The following is a 24,805-nucleotide window of genomic DNA, read 5'->3' on the forward strand; positions in this document are numbered from 1 at the left end:
ATACATTTGATGTAGAAAATGATGCTTCTTTGTAGAATGCAGCGTGGATCAACTTTGTTTTAAGCACAGGTAAATTCCTTAATAAACGAAAAGTGTATGTGTGTGATGTATGTACTTATAACTTTTGCTCTGTTAGCTTTGATTGCATATACTGTATCATGGACTTGTGATTCGTAGTTGCACTCAGGATGGATTCGATCCCTGCTTGGGCTGATTACCTGGTTAGGTTTTTTTCGAGGTTTTCCCCGACCATAAGGTGAATGCCAGGTAATCTATGGCGAATCCTCGGCCTCATGTCACCAAATATCATCTCGCTATTACCAATCCCATCGACACTAAACAACCCTATTAGCTGATACAGCTTCTTTAAATAACCAACTAAAAAAAAAAAAATCATGGAGTTGTAATTTTCACCATACAAAACTGATGGGGCCAAGTTGAGGCAGTAGCATGTTTGCCTGCTGATCCGGAGTTGCACTCGAGTGTGGGTTTGAGTCCCACTTGAGCTGATTAATTACCTGGTTGGGTATTTCCGAGGTTTTCCCCAATCATAAGGCGAATGTCAGGTAATCTATGGCGAATCCTCGGCCTCATTGTGCAAAATACCATCTTGTCACCAATTTCATTGATACTAAATGACCCAGTAGTTGATACAGCATCATTAAATAACCAAGTAAGAAAAGAACTGATGGTGTATGCACAGCAGTGAATACTTTCAACTAATTTACTACATGATCCATAATTAGCTTATTTTTTACAAGATATAGTTCCGTCGCTCTAATTTCCGGCAGTCAATCATGTTACAGGTCGCTTACATTTAAACTGATGATGACGTTATTCATTTCTTAAGGCTCGATAAATACTTAATATAATCACCCGTCATTTTGGCTCTTTCATTGGCGTTCGCAGAAAGCACACGAGGACATTATTTGCTGAATTACAGTGCATTTGATTTATTATCATAGGAGCTACGACATGATAATATTTAACGGTGTGGAAAATAGATCCCTCGTCTGGTAGCTCGGCAACGAAAGAACAAAAATGGCGAACGATACTACCTACCTAGACTTTATAGAGCCTTCACTTCCTAAGACGTAAGCAAAGAGGCGGAGTCACGCCGGGAATAACAGCGTCACGACTATAGTTAAAGGAGTTGTAACTTATTTTAGAACTACTATATTTATACAGAACTAAATGTTTGTTAATAATTACGAGGGTCGTTTCCAAATTGATGCCTCTTAGTTTTTTGTGTTGACTTATAACACCTAAGTTGGATGTTAGTGACGTAGTAGTAAAGCTTGAACCTTCACGCTAATATCCTGTTAGTTTGGTTGTCATGCGACAAATAGTGACACCAAGGCAGTCTATCAAAAATGATATCTGACAAAGAGATGCGTAAGAAATAGATATGTGTTACTGAATTCCCACTTACTTACTTACTGGCTTTTAAGGAACCCATAGGTTCATTGCCGCCCTCACATAAGCCCGCCATTGATCCCTATCCTGAGCAAGATTAATCCAGTCTCCATCATATCCCACCTCCCTCAAATCCATTTTAATATTATCTTCCCATCTATGTCTCGGCCTCCCCAAAGGTCTTTTTCCCCTCCGGCCTCCCAACTAACACTCTATAAGCATTTCTGGATTCGCCCATACGTGCTACATGCCCTGCCCATCTCAAACGTCTGGATTTAATGTTCCTAATTATGTCAGGCGATGAATACAATTCGTGCAGCTCTGCGTTGTGTAACTTTCTCCATTCTCCTGTAACTTCATCCCTCTTAGCCCCAAATATTTTCCTAAGCACCTTATTCTCAAACACCCTTAACCTATGTTCCTCTCTCAAAGTGAGAGTCCAAGTTTCACAACCATACAGAACAACCGGTAATATAACTGTTTTATAAAATCTAACTTTCAGATTTTTTGACATCAGACTGGATGATAAAAGCTTCTCAGCCGAATAATAACAGGCATTTCCCATATTTAATCTGTGTTTAATTTCCTCCCAGGTATCATTTATATTTGAATTTTTCCACCTCTTCAAAAGATAAATTTCCTATTTTTATATTTCCATCTCGTACAATATTCTCGTCACGAGACATACTGAATTCCCACTGCCGAACAAATTGCACCCCACCCATTGAATTTCATGAATGCTTGCTAAAAGTGTACAGAGATCATACAGTTAACGCAAGCATAGTGACGCCTTTGGTAGTGCGTTTCAACAATGGCGAAAATGACAGTCTTTTGGCATACAGTGTGATTGTTTTGGATGCCCTATAGCCTGGAGAAACTGTCAATTCTGAAAGCTATCATAAGACGCTGGCTAAGCTGAAAGCCTGAATATCCAGAGTCAGGCGAGAGAAGAAAACTTTTTGCTTGCAACATAATAAGTTCAGGCCCCACACTAGTTTCGCGACCACGGAGCACATTGCAAAATTCAGCTTATAGTCTGGATTTAGAGCCCTTAGACTTCCCTCTCAATGAGCCTCTGAAAGATGAACTACGTGGCAACATTTTCCAGACAAGGATGCTGTCATCGCAGCTGTAACAAAGTGGCTTGCCTCTGCTGGTTCAGATTGTTATGAGGGCGGCATACAGGCTTTTGTTCATTGCTGGCAAAACTGCATAACAAATGGTGGTGACTATGTGGAAAAATAACTGTATGTAGCTGAAACATTGCTCTATTTAACTGTATTATTATGCTCCCTGTATCTGTTGTAGTTTCCATGAAAATAAATAGGAGGCATTATTTTTTAACGACTCTCGTAATAAATTCAATTTTGCTTACAGATGTGGTTTGAATGTTACCGTGTTCTGTAGTAGGAAATATGACTGCGTTAAAGAAGGATGAGCCTTAAGACTATTACATCTGCTTTCCATGTCCAGAAACTTGAATTGTGTCTTGTATAGAATTTTTGTTGAATGAAGATTGTTTTAGCACAATATTTTCTAGAATACTCCCTTCCCTTGTGCCATCACTGTTAAATTCTCAGTTATCTAATAAACATCATTCCAAGAGGTAGTGCTTACATTACCTGCCAAAACAGCAATATATTCTCTAACCGTAGTGGTATATTCTTACTAGCTACTTTAGCAGAAAACAAATTGGAAAATAAGTAAAAGGATGTTTTTATGTAAATTTAAATGTCAAATGAGATAAATGCTTAAAAATATTTATTTTTAAAACAGTTTATAGTACAATAGTAAGTAATAACATTGTTGTGTGAAATGATGATATATGAGCGTTTAAATAATAACAATAAATACATTTAAAAATGTTAATGTATACACTGTACTAACAATAATAAGAAATATAGATGAATTAGATACTTCTAAGAAGAAACAATTAAAAATAATACGTAACTATCAACCACAGCCACACCACTTAGGTCCACTGTTCTATAAAAACTGATCTCAAAGCTTTTCAGTATCTTAATATTGTTTTATTCTCGGTCATGTAATTGTACATTTAAAATGAGATCCATTGTGGCTTCATTCTCAATAGATACTCTTGTCATTTTAATCTATATTTTGTAAAGACTTCATTAACATTTAACTCATTTCGTATTTCATTCGTTCATTCTTTCATAGTGTTCTACCCAAGGGCAGGTCTTTCACTGAAAATCCAGCATTCTCCAACCTTTTCTATTTTCTGACTTCCTCTTTGTCTCCTCATAATGATCCATATCTCTTAATGTCGTCTATATTTCGTATTTATAAATTACTTTTTTTTTATTAATTCATTTTATGGTTGACGTAATTTTATTTTTGCTGCATATGTATCTTCTAGGTATCTACTGGCGAGAGTATAATTTAAAAGAGAGTCTTTCCAAAAATGAAGATGTACCATAGTGAATAAGTTCCTTGAAATTGTCCGTGATATTTCTTGGTTATGTATTTCTTATTATTACGACTGAAATAAGAATGTGATATAACCGTGCATTTTATTATGCCTTTTAATAATGTAAATTAATATTATTTTAAAGTTTTTCCGTTCAACGGTGAAATTATTATTATTATTATTATTATTATTATTATTATTATTATTATTATTATTATTATTATTATTATTATTTTGAGGGCTATTTTCATATTGTCACAATTTCTCATATTCAGGGTTTTGTTAAACATAGCTGGAGGTATTTTATTTGTGATGAGATTGGTACGAACGTCTTTATTATTACTTCCGGTCTGAAACGACATTTGATACAGAATCTTTTGGTATGGGTTCTGTATTTGTTTCTCCTGAGTCTGATCTTGCCAAATACATCTCGCTATCATTAATTCCGTCGACGCTAAATAACTAAGTAGTTGATACAATGTTGCTAAATAACCTATTAAAATTATTCTAATATATGACGTGTTGGTGTAAATTTGCAGTCGAGAAGTGAGCCTGCTTCCACGAGCATTTCGGATTGCAAAAAACCTTTTTGGTCGCAGCTTTTGAATATATAACCGGCAATGCTTAATATCTTGCTCAAAACATCTTGTGGAAAGAAACTTGTAGTGTTAACCATTGACAGTAAATTGGGTATATTGGAATTATTTGAGAGAATGTGGAATCATCATCATCATCATCATCATCATCATCATCATCAAGCAGCCGCCAGTTTGAACAGCATAAGCAATCGTAAAATAGTGACGTTTTTTCCGCCAGGAAAGTGCAAATGAACATAAAAATGAAGCCAAACAAAAGTGCGATGGAAAGTGTTACCGAGTTCTTTCTTCATTAAAATGTAAGTGTGAGATTTATTGCGTAGAATCGTGTGAATAGTATAAGTAAATAAACTGGTAAATGTTTCCATTTTACCATATGGCCAATCTTCGATATCTCACCACACCACACACGAGACTGACGTCTGATTTGCGTTTCGTTAACTTATGGGTTAGATGAATTAAATGAAGGAATAGCTAAGTGACATAAGGCCGAGGTATGTGAGAAGTTTAGTGGGTTAGTTGTGGGGTCATTTACAGTAAGTGACGTGAAGCCGAGGAATGTGATTTAAGTGCGTTTCTTCTCCCGTGTGTAGTGTGGAGAGAGATCGAAATTTCACCCCAGGTTAATTTTCTGTAATTAGCAAGGGACCACAGGTGACCGGTATGTGACAAGTTAGTGAGTTGAGGGGATATCTAAGTGACGTGAGGCTGAGGAATGTGTGAAAAGATTTCAATGATTTAAGTTCCTCAGCTAACTCACTAACCTTGACACATAGCCTATGTACCTTGTAAAAGACCAGCGGTCCCTTGCTAATTACCCAATTGTCTCAATAGTTGGCATTTCTAGTTACTGTCGTAATCTATGAAGCTCCTGTTTCTTACATGTTTTTTGTGCTAGACAATGATATGCCACAAAATATCATGTTAATGGATAGTAATAAGTACTCATGTATTCTCAGAGACTCTTAAGGAAAATTAAAACATAGGTAACGTTTGTTCAGTTCTTCATGTGATAAAACTGATTTTTCTGGTTCAGATGAAGATAAAGAATACATTCTTAGTGAAACATATGAAGAGGTATCGAGAGATGATTTACTAGAGGTAAGAAAATAATGACTAGCATGCCATTATAATTTACTGTAGTATAAGTTACTGTAACTCTAAAAGTTGAAAAAAAAATTGTTATTGTTTGAAACCTAGTAACCGAATTTATTTTTAATGTAATTTGGACCTCATACAAGAGAATGATTATTATTATTATTATTATTATTATTATTATTATTATTATTATTATTATTATTATTATTATTATAGAAGATTGTGGTCTGTTGTAGTTATTTAGTCCTTTGTTTTAAAACTATTAATATGTGCGTCTGAGAGAAGGGCATTCACAGTGCTACCATACATGAAATATGAACAAAAATAGAGGGAACGTGACTTTTTTTTAAGAAATATGAAATGCATTAAATATTCCCTTTTTTCTCTAAATAAATATTAATACTATCATTATTATATTTTTTTTGTTTCAGAGTCATCAGTAAACAAATGACACAGAAAAAGAAATAATAGGCCTATCAGTTCAAAGTCTTTCGGGAGAAAGTGTATGTTGATCTCAACTAAAAGGGACAGAAGAATCCTTATTTGATACATTTTTGGATCTCAAGAAATTTGATACACAGAATCAATACCAGTATCTATTTTCTTATATATGCATGATGTACCTAAGAAGAGAAGTTATTTAAAGAAAACCAAGGAAGAGTCTTCGTCCTGGAAGTTGTATACAACTTTAAAGTAAACAAATGGAGTTCATGATAGTTCATAGATTACAGTATTCGCGAGGACGTATTATGTAAAGCCAGATGGCAGAGGCAAACACTCAGATTACAAGTTTAAGCACACTGCTGAGCACATACAGGTTGTCCATGATGATATCAAGTTATTCCCAGGTACACAAGTTATTTTGAAAGAGGAAGTAATCCTGGAAAAGCTACTTCTATCGCAAGCATATCCAAACCATGCAATGAGAAATACGTTCCTTGGTATGAATTCAAACAGATCATTTTTGTGTTCAAGAAGAGTATTTTACAGACTGCGGTGATATATTTAAATTTCCCAAATCTGACGCATGTAACATATGAGCCTCTTGTACAGTAAGAATGACCGGGGCTAGGTGGCATTTGAAATCCATGTATTTAAAATACAATTGTACAGTGAAACCTCTCCTTACAGACACCCCCAAGATACGGACACTCCTCATATACGGACAGATTTTTATGTCCCAACTGAAATAATATAGAAATAATGATGAATTTAACTCTCGTTTATGGACACTTTCAAACACAGACATGGACAGCTGTTTCACAGTCCTAAAGCTTGCTTTACCTCCTGACTGCGGACAGAACTTGGATTTCAAGACATAACGTGTTACAAAAATGGAAAATTTAGTTTTGAGAACTGTACAGAAATTCTTTAACATGAAAGAAGACAATAAGGGTCTCGTAGGCTACCACTAGCCCAGCCGGCTACCCCTTGTTAGCTGGAAGCGGGTGGATAAACAAAGTCACACAATTTAACCTGTCTGATGTGTCCAAGGTTTCCACGATCGTGAAATTGTATTCGACACATGATAGGGTTAGTAGGATTATTCTGTTAACTTCAATCAGTTGTTCTGTTTCGAGAGACATGGCACCTGAACGTAAAGGTTAAGTTGAAAACTGTAAATTACAGTACTGCTTAACTGTAGACCTAGAATAAAATTGCATGGCACAGTACTGTATTTTCCTTTTTCGGTCTTATCTACTGTAGTTCAAAGTTGCAAAGAATTTACTGCAGTGCAGTAGACTGTATTAAGAATTAAACTACAGTAATACATTTCATTTAAAGCGTGAAGGGATACATAATGCATATTATAACTTTACTGTTAGATTGGGGAGCCTCCCTCCCAATAAAGGACACCTCCCAGATGCGGACAGATTGTTATGTCCCTTCAGTGTCCGTAAATGAGAGGTTTCACTGTATATTGTATTTTATAATTTGAAAGTATTTTCGGAAGTATTTCGTATTTGTCATTTAAGTTCATAAAATTGATGTATTTTGTACTTAATATACTAGAAAACACTTTTTTTTCCCCCAAACTTTTGAGTCTGCAGGATTTAAAGTTTCTCGCTCTGGCTACAAAAGGAGTATTTCTTTCAAAAACATTTTAAATATTGTGTTACTTAGAAATCTACGCTATCTCTTCCTATAACTCCATCCTTAATAAGTTCACTGTCATTGATATTTAAAGCAGTATTTGATCTGGTTCCAGAAGCAAATGAAGTTATTTTGGTAACTCGTTAAGATGAGATGGCTACCTAACACTACTTCACCAAATGATAAGAAGAGGATAGTGTATGTGTGTAAAATCAGTTGAGCAGTTGTCTGCTACACCTTTGTTCAATTCAGATGACAAAGACGATGAAAACAATTTTTATGATTTGAACACATCCACAAATATAAAAGATATTGAAAATATTGTCTTCACAGGAACTTCAAACATTTTATTGTACTTGTTCTACAAAACTGTACAAATTGTACAATAGTAATGTCATATGTATCTAATTCATAGTGTTCATATTTATATATATATATATATATATATATATATATATATATATATATATATATAAAAAACATGATGGTTGTTTTCACTATTTTAAACGTAAAACCTCTAAATCAGAATGTACAACATAGCTTGATGGCCATTGAATAAAGATGTTGTAAAATTCCTTATACCAGCAGACTATATTTTATGATTTATGATAGGGCCTACATAAGTAATTAAATACATTGTTAATAAATTATGAATAATCGAAATATTTGAGCTTTGAAACTTAAATGTTCATATTTCTTGATATGTCTTATCGAGTATTTGAAAAATAAATGTATTTTGAGTATTTGAAAAATATAAATGTATTTCGAGTATTTGAAATATAAATTAATTTTTTAAAAGTATTTTGTATTTGTATTTATAATACTACTATTGGAAGTAACTTATTTTGTATTTAAAATACTGGGATGTCAGTATTTTGCTCACCCCTGAGAATAACATAGACTCTATTGTTGCAAATGCGGTGCAAGTTGTACAGCAGACAAAGACAAAAGCTTTGCAGAATTCACTGCAAGAGAAGTCAGCACATGCTGTAGCAAAAAAAAAAAAAACATGTTAACAGTCGACTTATATTACAGTAGGCTTTAGCAATCACCTAAGTTAACACAGGACCAGCCTTCCAAAAACGAAAACTGCGGACCTTTAACTTTGGCATTGTATTTATGATTCTGATGAGAGATTTATGTGTTTGTAATGAAGACGCGTTCTGTAGAATTTAGCTTTTGTGGCATGTCATTTAATTGAATATTCTATTGAATATTAGGCCTATATTCCAAGCACTTTAATTGAATATTCTATGGTTATAAAATCATCTTTTACATACCGGTAAGTCTTGTTTAAAAAACTCTGTCTGTAGTTGATGAAGGAGGAAAATTTATTTCTCTATCTCAGTTTGTTACTAAAATTTAACATCCACAATGGGTAAAAATACTAGAAAACAATTTTAAAGATAACATAAAATAGAAATCTCACCAAAGCACGATTAGCTATTCACAGACGTGTGCACAAGTCGAAATTATTAGCCGCTATTTTTCTGTTCTGACTTATTCTTTACTTTCAATCTCTCTAAGGAATGTAGTTTTCATTTTATGATGTGTCTGGTGATATTCACTGAAAATTTTCTTTGTTTAGAAACATTAACTTTTTTTAAGTTTCAGTGTTATTGCTAGAATTGCATTTGTTAGGATTTATAAAAATTATGAAACTTTCTCTAAGTTATTTATTCGAAAGATCATATTTTTAGTGCATGTCAAAATGAACATTTTGATACCATTTTTTAAACCCAACAGAACAGCATATTTATTTTTTTGAACATTTGTTTCATTCATTGTCATATGAAACACGGTTTAAATTTAACCTTTCATGTGAAATATGCTTCTCAGGTTTTCTAAATGGCTTTTTATTCATTTTAAATTATTGCCTGTTGATGGTCATGTAATCAATCAATCTTCTTAATGTATCCAGCTTTTTGCTGACAACATAATTCCACTATAGTCCACTGTAGTCTATTCAGTTGTTGTTTTTCACGAGAAATGAGGGGTATTTTGATCAGTGTTCATTATAGATGCCTGTTGCTAGTAGCCAGAGTTGGGGTGTAGTCAATATATACTGCAGGGCTGTCTTCTGCAATTGGTACTGATGATTTTAATTTACTTCTTTTGTGGTTTATGGATGGACAGTATAGAAGAATGTATTCCAGATCTTCATCATGGTTATTACATCACAGACAAGTAGAATTATCAGAAATGTGAAATCGGTGTAGGTACCATTGTGTGACAACGTGACCTGTTCTGGCTCTTGTTAAAAATGTTTGAACATGTCTGGGCAAGTTTTTGTATGTAAGACAAATGGAAAGTATAAGCTGGTTACTGTTTGTTGATTACAGTGAATCAATCTGAACAAAAGTATCCAATGATATTGCAAGTGCTTTAGCGAGACTGAGCTCAGCCTCGTCCACAAACCGGTAGATTAACAGGGAAGAAAATGTTGAGTTCTATGAGGGCAGCCACGATGAGAAACACAGCATAGATGAAGAGACAGATGGCGCCCACCTTGCGATTCAACTTGAAACCGCTGAGCAGGAAAGTGAGGTACAGAAGAAAAAGAGTAGAGAATAGTGAGATTGCGCTGTAGCCCATGCCTCCGGAGTTGATACGGACATAGTGTCCATTCTCTGCAGGCAGAAATGCTGACTTAATGAGCCATGGCAGTCCCAGGCACAACAGGATGTCGAATGTATTGGACCCGATTGAATTGCTGATACCCATGGAACCATGTCCTGCAAGAAAAAGAGGGTTCAGTACTCTTAACATTACAAATGTAGTGCATATTACTTAGCTCAGGGCCGGGCATGAGAGCGGCTCAGTCTACCCGGCCAGAGCTGCTCTTGCTCCGCAAGGCACTTCAATTCCAAGCCAGAGCAGAACGCTCACGCAGTGGCGGACTCGCATTACAGCTACCTTCCCTGCATTAATATAACAAGAGCCACGGTTGTTCTAGTCATTGTCTGTCAGTACATAATAGTTTATAAGGATATTACATCAATCCATTGTACATTACAGAATTTATAACACTCTTATTAATTTAATGAAATAAACTTCGCTCTATGCACACACACAAATCATTAGGCTTATTTACATAACTCATACGCACATACTGCAATCTCCTCACCACGGTTCTACGAGGCATATGACTTCCACTTCCCCTTCTTGCTGTGGACAGAGTTCATCTGCCAATATAATTAAACATCGCTTGATGAATTCACCATCGTTGAATGTTTTCAATTCCTTTGCAATTTCGTGGCAAATTTTGTAGCTAATTCTCTTAGCCGATTCACTAAGTGCATTATTGTCATCCTGTTAATACATAATATAATATATCATGAACTGTAATATATTATACTATGATATATCATAATATTTCTATAATTTAAAATTATATATTACTAAATGTATAATAACTTATAATGCAATGTAAATATCAAATAGATACTCTAATATAATGTATCTGAGAAACATTTTCTTTAAGTTGTATTAATTTATGGCGTTCATTACCAACATATTTGTCATATTCAGTAGCATGTTGTAAAGAATAATGTCGTTGGATATTGACTTTCTTAATCAGTTGGAGAGTTTTATGCCAAATTAAACACTTTGCTAATCCACTGCTCTCTACCAAAAAGAACTCCTCCTCAAGCATTGGGAGTAGTGGGCCGCTTTAGTGTATGAGCGGAAGCTCCATCTTCAAAGTTCGTCTCATACTGCAGAGTCACCACTGCATCGACACTGAATGACGTACAGTATGCTTACGTCACAGCGCTCGCGAGACGCACTCTTTAAAGCACACAGTGCTCATTTCTCAGAATCACGTAATGTGCCCAGCCCTGACTTAGCTGAAGAATGCAACTATCGTACAGCCTTAGAAAAAAGTTTTATCGCACAGATACTTTGTAAGTCCCAGAAAGAAGGCAGTGCACATGATCAGACATACAACGAAACACAACTAATTTTATTACCTCAACTATTCCTCTTGTGAACCAGGTCGCTCATCCTCTGATCATGCAGACTGCCTTCTTTCTGGGACTTATAAAGTATCTGCGCGATAAAACCTTTTTCTAAGATTGTACAGTAGTGGCAAGAAAACCGGACCAACCCTTGTAGCTGATACAAAAGAATCCTGTGCTGTGTATTGTGTCAAACTGTGGTAATTTCAATATGGATAGTGAAGCCAGAGGTATGTACTGCTATTCAACGTAAAAATACGCAGCTATCTTTGCCGAATAGAGGTAGAAATGTAATATTGATGCCAGATGAAATTAAAACTCTCAAAGTTTTTTCGTCTCTAAGTTTGAGGCACTGAAGGAAACAAAAGACAGTAAGAATCGAACAAATGCAATAAATTTCATTGTTACAATTAATTATACAAGATGAATGTATTTTGTGACTAGCAACATTTGAATCTGTGACTCTGAAATCAGCTACAAGGGTCGGTCCGGGTTTTTTTTTTGCCACTACTGTACATCGAAAAGTGCCTAGTGCGAGCTTGTAGGCCTATAATAATTTTTAGGAAAATTAAAGTGAATACAGTACTTTTTACACAAAACGTTTTCATTAAAACTAAGTATTTTCTTTAAATTTAAACATCTTCTAGACCTCATGCAGAAAAATGAGCGGGGAATTGAGTATTTATGTGAGAGTGGCTATGAGTGTTGTTGAAAAAACAACAGACTTTGATTTTTACAGTTCTTATTTAAATCTATGCAAAACCACTTGCTTACAAATGGCTTTTAAGGAACCCGGAGATTCACTGCCGCTCTCACATAAACCCACCATCAGTTCCTAACCTGTGCAAGATTAATCCAATCCCTACCATCATATCCCACCTCCCTCAAATATATTTTAATATTATGCTTCCATCTACGCCTTGGCCTCCCCGAAGGTCTTTTCCCCCTCAGGTCTTCCAACTAACACTCTATATGCATTTCTAGATTCACCCATATGTGCTACATGCCCATCTCAAACGTTGTTCCTAATTATGTTAAGTGAAAAATACAATGCGTGCAGTTCTACATTGTGTAACTTCCTCCATTCTCCTGTAACTTCATCACTCTTAGCCCCAAATATTTTCCTAAGCACCTTATTCTCGAACACTCTTAACCTCTGTTCCTTTCTTAAAGTGAGAGTCCATGTTTCACAACCATACAGAACAACCGGTAATATGACTATTTTATAAATTCTAACTTTCAGCTTTTTCGAGAGCAGACTGGATGATAAAAGCTTCTCAACCGAATAATAACAAGGACTTCCCATATTTATTCTGAATTCAATTTTCTCCGGAGTGTCATTTATATTTGTTACTGTTGCTTCTAGGTACTTGGTTTTTTCTCCACCTCTTCAAAGGATAAATTTTCAATTTTTATATATCCATTTCGTACTGTGTTCTGGTCACGAGACATAATCATATACTTTGTCTTTTCGGGATTTACTTCCAAACCTATCTCTTTACTTGCTGCAAGTAAAATTCCAGTGTTTTCCCTAATAGTTTGTGGATTTTCTCCTAACACATTCATGTCATCCGCATAAACAAGCAGCTGATGTAACCTGTTCAATTCCAAACCCTCTATGTTTTCCTGGACTTTTCTAATGGCATACTGGTATTCTGAAGCAAAGTTAGAAAGTAGAGGTGATAGCGCATCTCCTTGCTTCAACCCACAGTGAATTGGAAAAGCACAACCACACCATTTAAAGAAAGAATGTGTCGACTTTTTTAACATTTAAAAGTCTGCTATAGTAACCATTTTTACATAGCTCTTTTTTTAAAACAGTGATGAGCAGGGAAAGGATTTATATGTAAATACATATTTACTTATAAAGCTAATATAATTTATATTTTGCATTATCTTTATGTTTCACAATGTGTAGGGTTGAAAAATCCTACTTTTATTTTCCATATTTTTCCATATTTTAGAGTTTAGTACATATTTTCGTTAATTTCCATATATTTTCCATATTTCATATAAAACAGTCCATATTATATTAGGTTTAACAATAAAACAAAACAAAATTCCATTAACTTTTAAAAATACATTTCAACAATAGAGATTTAAACACATGTTCAGTAATCCCTTTAACATCAGAGTTATTTGAAAATTAGCAGTCCTATCAACAATGGGAAAGTAAGTTACAAAACTGTATTAATTTAATTTAAAATTTTTAACAGACTTCAGTTGTGCAGCTCAACAGTTAAATGCCAGTCAGAGTACACATAGGTTCAGTTTTGTAAATCATACTATAAAGACGGTAAATATGCCAAAAGTACGTCATTCAGTCAATTTAAAATCAAAACTAACAAGTTACATTTCAGAATTTAAAGAAGATGGTTTATCAACTGACAATAAAATATTATTTTGTAATTTGTGTCAGTGTGCAGTATCATCTACACAAAAGTTCCTGGTGCAACAACACATTACAACTAGTAAACATCAGGCCAACAAACAACTAAATTCCAAGCAGAGACAATTGTTTTTAACACAACCAACAACATCGAATGTAAGATCTGAGTTTAACATCGACCTGTGCCGTTCTCTCATCTCTGCTGATATTCCTCTCTACAAACTAAAGAATAAGGTCTTCAGGGAATTCCTTGAAAAATATACTCAACATACAATCCCGGATGAGTCAACACTTAGGAAGACGTATGCTCCATCCATCTACGATGAGACAATACAGAAGATAAGAGATGAAATTAAAGATAGTTCAATTTGGGTTTCCATTGATGAGACTCCCGACAAAGAAGGTAGACTTGTTGGTAATGTAGTTATCGGTTTGTTAAGTGAACAATATTCTGAACGAATTCTTTTACATTGTGATGTTCTAGAAAAGTGCAATAACAAAACTATAGTTAAACTGTTCAACGAAGCTATGGGTATCCTGTGGCCAAAGGGTATTATGTACGATAATGTGTTATTCTTTATTAGCGATGCTGCCCCTTATATGGTCAAAGCTGGACAAGCATTATCTGTTGTATATCCTAAATTGACTCATTTTACTTGTGTGGCGCATGCATTTCATCGTGTGGCAGAAGTGGTCAGAGACAATTTCCCTAAAGTAGATTTGTTGATTTCATCAGTGAAAAAAGTATTTCTCAAAGCTCCCAGTAGAGTTAACGTGTTGAAAGAAATGTACCCTGAAATTCCATTGCCACCAAAGCCAATTTTAACTAGATGGGGTACATGGCTAGAAGCAGTTGAATATTATGCCGAACATATAGACTCTATTAACAATGTTCTCCTTGCATTGGACTCTGAAGATGCAGTCTCAATTGATACTGCGAAAACAGTTACCTGTGACATAAGTGTGAAGAATGACTTAGCTCACATTCAGCATACATTTTCATGCATCATAAAAACGCTCAAAAGTCTCCAAAATAGGCACCTTTCACTATCTGAAAGTTTTGAAATTATAAATAGTACTGTGGAACAACTGAATCGTGGTAGAGGTAAAGTTGCAGATGCAGTAAGAGCTAAGGTGGACACTGTACTTTCAAAAAACCCTGGATATGAAGAACTACAAAAGGTTGTTGCTGTGATGAGTGGTGAATCAACAGTGAAGATTAACTTGGACTTATCCCCAGCAGACATTGTGAAATTGAATTATGTACCAGTTACTTCTTGTGACGTCGAACGCTCTTTTAGTCAGTATAAATCTATCCTCAGAGACAATAGAAGAAGATTCACTTTTCAGCACTTGAAAGAAATGTTTGTAACCTATTGTTATGGTAACAGACAATAAAAATTGTGTTTTGTTGAAACTACATTGGAAGATAAGGTACGTCCATTATATTTTTTGTTTAGTTTGATTAAAATGTACCAATATTTAACGTACATAGTCATTTTTTTATAATTTTAAGTCCATATTTAATTCCATATTTTGGTAAAAATCCATATTTAATTCCATATTTTGGTAAAAATAACTACATATATATTTACATATTTCATATATTTTTAGTCCATATAAATCCGTTCCCTGGTGATGAGTAAGAAAATAGACTTTAAGTTTAAAAGAAAGTGAAACACTTAAGTACACTGAGAATTTGTCACTTTAGGCTGTTTTAATGCATTCAAACAGGAAACTTACAGTTGTCATAATGGAAGAGAGATGCATTTTTGAAATCCATGATTGATTTTTGGTTTTTACATGTCTTTTAATCATGTTTAAGGCAACAAACAGTGGATATATCATCATGATGAGCTTTTATGTATTAGATCCCAGTGCATCTGTTATGGTCTCGTGCCTGTGTTTTTAGGCTGTCCTAAATTTCTTCGTTTTCTTAGGACATAAGATTTGTTTAGGCTGCCTAGTACGAGCAATCCTCTTGACATTCTCTTTCCATTGGAGTCTATATTGCTGTAGATAATTGTCAATAGGATGAATTTTATGTTCTTTGAGAATGTCGTTATTCCGACTATGGTCAAGTAATGAACATCCCACAGTTCTTCACATGAATTACATTTCGGCTGTAAACCGCGTCTCATCACATATCCTTATCGTTCATGCCTCACTGCCATAAACTAGAACTGGTCATGCAAGGGTTAAAAGCTTTGTATGTCTTTGTACTTGGATATGTTAACAATACATATCAATGTGTTTCACTTTCTTTGAAACTCAGGGTATCTAAATAAACTAGGAAATGAATGAAATTGATGAGTTGATGAATAATAATAAATGAGTGATTTTCATTTCTGTTATTTGTTTCAGTAGGCCCTAATGTAAAATATTTCACAATTTTTTTATCGATATATTATCTTGAATGTTTGCACTGCTTGAACATAAACTTAAGTGGGTATAAATGCTCTAAATAATACAGATTATTAAAATGAACCATCCGATCAGGCATGTATTAACACAAGTTTAATTCTTCCCATAGGAAAGTTCCTTGAATTGTGATTGGAATCTATACTAATAATAAATCTGTAGCCGAAATTTTTCTGGTAATTTTCGTTTTTCCAAAAATAATTGGTCCTAACATATATAATTAACCGCCCTGAAACCGAAAATCGCTTTTTTGAAATTTTTGTTTGTATGTCTGTCTGTCTGTCTGTCTCTCTCTCTGGATGTTTGTTACCTTTTCACGCGATAATGGCTGAACCGACTTATATGAAAATTGGAATATAAATTAAGTATGTTGTAACTTAGAATTTAGGCTATATGGCATTCAAAATATTTTATTTAAAAGGGGGGTTATAAGGGGGCATGAATTAAATAAATCGAAATATCTCCCTTATTATTAATTTTCATGAAAAATATTACATAAGAAAAGTTTCTTTAAAAATAATTTCCGATAAGTTTTATTCCATGCAAAACTTTGATAGGACTGATATTTAATGAGATAAATGAGTTTCAAAATTACAATAACAATGCCATCTAAGGCGGTGTAATGAAATAAAAAACAAATGACTTCGTCTATAAGGGGCCTTGGACAACAACAATCGAAAGCTATGAAACATACAGTAGCTTACAGAGAATGTTTCTGTGTTTGTATGAAGTAATATCGGAAGCTAAATTAACCGATTTGTATAATTAATTATTAATTCACCATTGGAAAGTGTAGTTTCTCTAGATGGACATAATGCTATAATGTTATTACAGTAACTTCTGAGTGAATTGAGGACAGGTAAGATTAAAATAGCTTCTTATGCACAGAAAACTTGATAGGCATTCGTTTCCTGTATTTCCTAAAATAATTTTTATGACCAAATGAGTGGTCTCTGGATCAAAATGATCGCATTTTAATTTTTCAATACAATTTAAATTAAGTAACATAATAAACGATTTATCCTTCTATCAAACACGAAAGTTCCCTGGATCAAATGTCCTATTTTAATTATGTAATTACTTTATATTTATTTCTAACAGGTGGAGCGGAGCGCACGGGTTTGGCTAGTTAATTAATAACCTATTGGATGAATGTCAGTTCCGTAAAGTTATGATTATGAAATACGAACTGATTGTGAGTTAGGATATAGTGAAGTTCCATGCAAATTAATTTTTGCATACCTTTCCTTTATTCTGTTTTTTTTTTTCTTGGGAAATAGTCTGGTTTTGAGTACCTTGGTTAGTTACAATCACACTGGATACTGCTTCCGGAACACTCATTCCTGCTGCCATGAATGTGAGACCCATCACAGAATCTGGAATGTTCAGTGTATCTCCTACAACAGAAAAGAACAAGGCTTTGGAGTAATATTGCTCTAAATTTTCAATGCAAAATATACAGGATGATCCATTTGGGTATGGATCAAATAAAAACACCATAAAATATTTACTACTGAACTTTATTTGTTTAAACTTTGTGCATACAACATTAAAAGATAGAAGATTCCTCAGAGCTCAACATGACCCCCATTGCGCACCCTGCACAACTCATAACGGTGATGCAATTCAGCCCATGTCCGTTGTAACATAAGAGGGGTGAGTTGCTGAAAAGCTTGAATAATTTTTACTCTCAGATCATCAATGTTCCTGGGTTTCTGTGAATAGACAATGTCTTTAACAAAACCCTACACAAAAAAGTCAGGAGGGGTTAGATCTGGGGAGTTTGGGAGCCAAGCCAAGAGATAGCTGCTTCTCGTACTGGGTTTCGCCTGCGACCTTCTGCATGTTTTTTTTTTTTTTTTTTTTTTTTTTTTTTAAACAGAGAACCTGTTTCTACAAATGTTCGATACCACAACATTATGGAATCCTTTTAGGTTCATTATGCACACCATACTCATGTCGAAATTCCCTTTGAACTCTTTTAACACTCTCAAATTTAGCATACCAAAGAACACATTGTGCCCACTATTGATTTGTAGTAGCCATTTTAATCATCTATGGCTTTCATTTGTCCTTTCAGATTATGCATTGTTGATTGTCATATATGAAAACTCCCATGTTTTAATCATAATATAACCAGCAAGAAATTTTTCCTAGTATCATAATAGCTTTATAATAATAAATTAATATTATCCATACCCAAATGGATCAGACTGTATTATATGATCTATTTCACGCAGAAGCATCGAAATTATCCCAGGACAAAATTTGGAGAAATATTAAAGAAACGTGGCAGGTGAACAAAACCAAACCGAGAAAAGAAGCAATAGCAGTCTTCCGACTAAACACTGAGTATAACTGTCTAGCATCACACCTTTATCATATGGAAATTTATAAGTTTGAACACTGCCCTATCTGCAAGGACCAAAGCACTAAAATTAATGCAGAACATCTACTTCATTGCCGAAAACTGGATCCTACTCTCCAGAAGACTAAGAACCTCTCAAAACTGTACTGGAATGCCAGTAGACTCATGGATTGAATTTTTAAGTCTCGCCATTAGATAACAACAACAATAACAGCATGTTTATGAAGTGCATTACAAAATATCAAACTTCTCGATTTTGTAAAAGCACTTCCCAACCTTGTATCATAATAATAGACTCTTTTGAACATAAAAATAAATTTGCATATTTCTTCATAAGTTTGCAATAAAATACTATGAAACAATTTCTCTGGGCTGTAGCTACATTTTTTTATGATGAAAGAGTAACGGAACGGAGAAAAATTCTCTCCGGCACCGGAATTTGAACCCGGGTTTTCAGCTCTACGTGCTGATGCTTTATCCACTAAGCCACACCGGATACCCATCCCAGTGTCAGAATCGTCTCAGTTTAAGTTCCAACTCTTGGGTTCCCTCTAGTGGCCACCCTCTGCACTACGTCATAGATGTCTATGAACGTAGGACTGAAGTCCACACATGTGCTGAGGTGCACTCGTTATGAGTGACTAGTTGGCCGGGTTCCAATGGAATAAGCACCGTCTTAAATCACGAAGTGATTTACGCATATCATATATATTATTTTAATGTACCGAAGTGCATATGATATTTCCATGCAGATATTCTGCGTCATCATACGATGAAAGAGTAATGGAACGGAGAAAAATTCTCTCCGGCACCGGGATTTGAACCCGGGTTTTCAGCTCTACGTGCTGATGCTTTATCCACTAAGCCACACCGGATACCCATCCCGGTGTCAGACAGAATCGTCTCAGTTTAAGTTCCAACTCTTGGATTTCCTCTAGTGGCCGCCCTCTGCACTACATCATAGATGTCTATGAACGTAGGACTGAAGTCCACACATGTGCTGAGGTGCAATCGTTTTGAGTGACTAGTTGGCCGGGATCCGACGGAATAAGCACCGTCTTAAATCACGAAGTGATTTACGCATATCATATATATTATTTTAATGTACCGAAGTACATATGATATTTCCATGCAGATATTCTGCGTCGTCCACACCTGTGGAGTAACGGTCAGCGCGTCTGGCCGTGAAACCAGGTGGCCCGGGTTCGAATCCCGGTCAGGGCAAGTTACCTGGTTGAGGTTTTTTCCGGGGTTTTCCCTCAACCCAATACGAGCAAATCCTGGGTAACTTTCGGTGCTGGACCCTGGACTCATTTCACCGGCATTATCACCTTCATATCATTCAGACGCTAAATAACCTAGATGTTGATACAGCGTCGTAAAATAACCCAATAAAATAAAAAAATATTCTGCGTCATCATACTATGAAAGAGTAATGGAACGGAGAAAAATTCTCTCCGGCACCGGGATTTGAACCCGGGTTTTCAGCTCTACGTGCTGATGCTTTATCCACTAAGCCACACCGGATACCCATCTGTTCCATTACTGTTTCATCGTATGATGATGCAGAATATCTGCATGGAAATATCATATGTACTTCGGTACATTAAAATAATATATAGTTTTTGTATGCTTTGTATACCGTTACCTATGACAGTAATCATCCATGCCACAACATACGAAGCAACTCCAATCCACACGATGCACATGATGAATGTCAAGAAGTAAAGTCGCTTGCCACATCTTGAGCGGCAATTGGGGATGGTGACGGCCAGCAAGAAAGCAATTGGCCGCACTATCAGCCACCATAACTTGGTGCCACAACCGCTGTCACTTGGCCATGTGAACAGCTGCACATCATCCTCTGAAACAGAACACAATTTGTTCAAGTTTCTCCACCTTTCCTTTTCAAGTATTTCGTCTGATACTCCAGAATTGAGGGCCATACATTAGAGAGTTATGTCAACGTTAATAGATATATTTCATCTAAGATTTATTTAGCCACTGGCATAACTCAAGCAAGTGGCATCAGCAGTAAAATTAAGTATTTATTTAAAAGAGACATAGATACGATTTTTTTTATCATTGCTGGTAACGAAAAAGGAAGTTATAACGTTCCAAAGATTGGCTCTATCTTCTCTTTAGGTAAATAGAAATGGAATAAGAAGGGTATCCTACTCGTTGAGGTCGTTATAAACGGCTAAATCTACTTAACTTACTATTTGTAACAACCCTAACGAGTAGGATACTTTTTTTTTACAAAAATATAACGAATCTTTGGAACGTCGCGACTTCCTTTTCAATTATGAGCAGTGAAAAAAGTCCAATCTACATCTCTCCTAAACAAGCCATCATTGCTCTCTATCTCACAAATCAAGTTACTTTCTAATCCCTTTACTAATCCAGTATTAATTAATTCCTTTAAATATGACTTTTTTTTAAATAGATAACTACATTACAAATAATGCCCATAGTAGTATTAGATAATATTTCACTTTTTCTTTAGAACCATAATGTTGTAATTCTGAAACATTTGTACGGTAATTTAAATAATCTTACATAATATTTTACTGTTGTTGATGAGGTAATAAATAATATAAAATATGCCGCAGATTGATGAGTTAAATTTAAGAAACTTCTTGTAATTTAATTCAGTACTAAGCTGTGCCGAATTTTTTAACTGATGTGTAAGTCTATACTATTTCTACCATAAGAGAGCGGAATTTGTTACCTGTTTCATTTTCTTCGACAGAATTTTCTATATTCTCAACTCTCTGTATCTCTCCGTTTAATTTCATGTATCCATTTTCTGTAAAAGATTATAACATATTAATGAAATAAAGAAATTACCAAATTTACACAAATTCTAGGAATAATAAACAATACATTAAAAGCTAAATTAGTACAAAAATCTACAAGAATAAAAATATATAATACACTAGCATTACCCACCCTTCTATACGGAAGCGAGATTTGGACATTAAAGAAAAAAGACATGAACAGAATCAAAGCAACGGAAATGAAATTTTTCAGGAGAACAGCAGGATATACTCTTTTAGACCGAAAAAGGAATGAAGAAATTTTAGAACAATTAGAAGTAGAGTCAGTAGAAGAAAAAATCAGCAGATACAAATTCAATTGGCTAGATCATGTAAGAAGAATGGAAAATTCAAGAATCCCAAAAATTATGATGCAATATAAACCTAGAGGACATCGTCGACCAGGAAGACCGTTAAGAAGACTGCTAGATGGGGCCGAAACAGGTCTACAGAGGCCTAATTCGTGAAGGATGATGATGATGATGATGAAATAAAGAAAAAATTAACATAGTATAAGTAATTATTACATATTCATATATATAGCACAAGTTTTAATTTCTTTTGGTAATGCGAGAGAACTTCTGCAAGAGGAAAAGTTGATGGTGGTTATATTTCCCTCTTTTAAGTCGTCGTGGTTACAGTTTCTTTCGTCATCATGTCATACTCGTCTCTCCTGTCTTTCTCTGTATTCTGCTCATTAGAATTGTAATCATCTCTGTAATGAATAATCTCGTCATTTGTAAATGCAATAAATTGGTCAAATTAGTACTAGGAAAGTAGGCTTCTGGAGAAATTAGACCTTTTATGACATTGGTAATGAATAATGATAAACTTCTAAACTTCTCAGTGGAATGTTAAATATGCAGGAAATGGAATTTACGTGATTTTGGCTGCAGTTACTGACCCATTACGTGTTCATCTGCTTGGAACTTGCTGAGCATGCTCCCGTTCATATGCTGTGCTATCAGTGGGTTCGTCTCCTTGGAGATGACACTACCAGGTATCTGCTTGTATCCCTGTCGCTGCTGCATGTGGCAGCGAGTCTTCACCCATTGTCCAATTTGTACGTTGTAGTACATTGCTGCAAAAACAAGTTTGTACGTTATCATAATCATTATTAATAAGGAAATGATCACTGCTAAGAAGTTCATCTTATTCATAGCTAGGAATATGTGCACAGTTCATTGGCCGGAAGATTGTAGCTCCTTAAATTGGTGATGGTGATGATGATAATTTATTTATATTTATTCAATAATAATAATAATAATAATAATACATCGTAATCATCTCTGTAATAAATAATCTCGTCAGTTGTAAATGCAATAAAGTCTTAGTACCAGGATATTATTATTATTATTATTATTATTATTATTATTATTATTATTATTATTATTATTATTATTATTATTATTAGCTCGCGTATGAAAGGAATGGATGGGTGAGAACGAGAAATGGAAACGTAACACAATTGCTTTTAAATATGGCTCGGGAAATTTGATTTCTTGTATCTAACTTTACCGATTACTACTTTAAAACTTAAAGTAGGATGAAACTATTTCTCGTGACGAGAATATTGTACGAAATGGAAATATAAAAATTGGAAATTTATTTTTTGAAGAGGTGGAGAAGTTGAAATATCTGGGAGCAACAGTAACAAATATAAATGATACTCGGGAGGACAGAATAAATATGGGAAATGCCTGTTATTATTCGGTTGAGAAACTTTTATCATCCAGTCTGCTGTCGAAAAGTCTGAAAGTTAGAATTTATAAAACAGTTATATTACCGGTTGTTCTGTATGGTTGTGAAACTTGGACTCTCACTTTGAGAGAGGAACATAGGTTAAGGGTGTCTGAGAATAAGGTTCTTAGGAAAATCTTTGGGGCTAAGAGGGATGAAGTTACAGGAGAATGGAGAAAGTTACACAACGGAGAGCTTCACGCATTGTATTCTTCACCTGGCAAAATTAGGAATATTAAATCCAGACGTTTGAGATGGGCAGGGCATGTAGCACGTATGGGCGAATCCAGAAATGCATATAGAGTGTTAGTTGGGAGGCCGGAGGGAAAAAGACCTTTAGGGAGGCTGGGGGAAAAAAGAACTTTAGGGAGGCCGAGATGTAGATGGGAAGATAATATTAAAATGGATTTGAGGGAGGTGGGTTATGATGATAGAGAATGGATTAATCTTGCTCAGGATAGGGACCAATGGCGGGCTTATGTGAGGGCGGCAATGAACCTCCAGGTTCCTTAAAAGCCAGTAGCCTAAGTAAGTAATAATAATACATTTATCGTGATTTTTTCATTCGGCATTAAGAACTTCAGAGGTCAACTCCGCTTAGAGCTCTTTCAGGCGAGGCCTCTTAGTGGCGCTTCTCTACTCTGCCGCTTGTGAATAATGGATATAAATGAGGACTTTCACACGCAGCCACGGCCACAGAACAGTGGCGCTGCATATGCTCAGTCAATTTAAGAGAAGAGTGTATTATGCTGATAAATGACTGAAAGAATTTTAGTTTTTTTTTTCTTTTCCTTTAAATGTGCAGAAATTTGATCCAAATCAATGTAAGTTTTCGTTCCGCAAAGGAATTTTGTAACCTGGTGCGGTGTGACAACAATGTAAAGCTGCCTGGAAAGATGCAGCTCGCGTATGAAAGGAATGTATGGGTGAGACAACGAGAAATGGAAACGTAACACAATGCTTTGAAATATGGCTCGGGAAATTTGATTCCTTGTATCTAAATTTACCGATTACTACTTTAAAACTTGAAGTATAATGGAACTATTTCTAGCTGGCTGTAGAAGTAATGATCGTAATACGACAAAAGAAGGTTTTTTTAAATCATTAATCACATTTGTATAATGTAAAATAAGCTTTTCTTATTTCTAAACTTAAATCCAAGAGTTAAAAAATAAAATTTGTTGTACATCAGCATTATAAACAGTCTCTATCATCAGTGAAAATCGTGCATAATATGCCACATTATTGTATCAGAGCAGTAAAATATTACCATGACAACTAAAACGTCAGGACTTCTATCACAGTCTAGTATATATAGTCGCGAAGCTTGAGTTGTGAGGGTGCTAGGAACAATAGACTGTGCAGGTACTATTTCGCATTGTCTGTAATGAGGCGATATTAGCGATCCTAGTGGTTAGCAACTATCTATGGATGCATATTTGCTACGTATTGAGCTTCGTGACTGTATATACTAGAC

General features: G+C 35.0%; 1 protein-coding gene across 1 annotated transcript in view; it reads right to left on the minus strand.

Moving 5' to 3' along the window:
- Nucleotides 1-3,162: 3,162 nt before the first annotated feature.
- The window catches only part of LOC138708848 (sodium/potassium/calcium exchanger 3-like), a 67,732-nt gene continuing 46,089 nt past the window's right edge, over nucleotides 3,163-24,805 (minus strand). Inside the window, exons 5-9 of the mRNA XM_069839087.1 lie at nucleotides 22,493-22,669; nucleotides 21,501-21,578; nucleotides 20,418-20,633; nucleotides 17,697-17,798; nucleotides 3,163-10,367 (exon numbers count right to left, since the gene is read on the minus strand). Of these exons, the coding sequence (XP_069695188.1) occupies nucleotides 10,033-10,367; nucleotides 17,697-17,798; nucleotides 20,418-20,633; nucleotides 21,501-21,578; nucleotides 22,493-22,669 (908 nt within the window). The 3' untranslated portion in view covers nucleotides 3,163-10,032. The remainder of the gene's footprint in view (nucleotides 10,368-17,696; nucleotides 17,799-20,417; nucleotides 20,634-21,500; nucleotides 21,579-22,492; nucleotides 22,670-24,805) is intronic.

Source organism: Periplaneta americana, chromosome 11 (genome assembly GCF_040183065.1).
Source record: "Periplaneta americana isolate PAMFEO1 chromosome 11, P.americana_PAMFEO1_priV1, whole genome shotgun sequence".
Classification (NCBI taxonomy): domain Eukaryota; kingdom Metazoa; phylum Arthropoda; class Insecta; order Blattodea; family Blattidae; genus Periplaneta; species Periplaneta americana.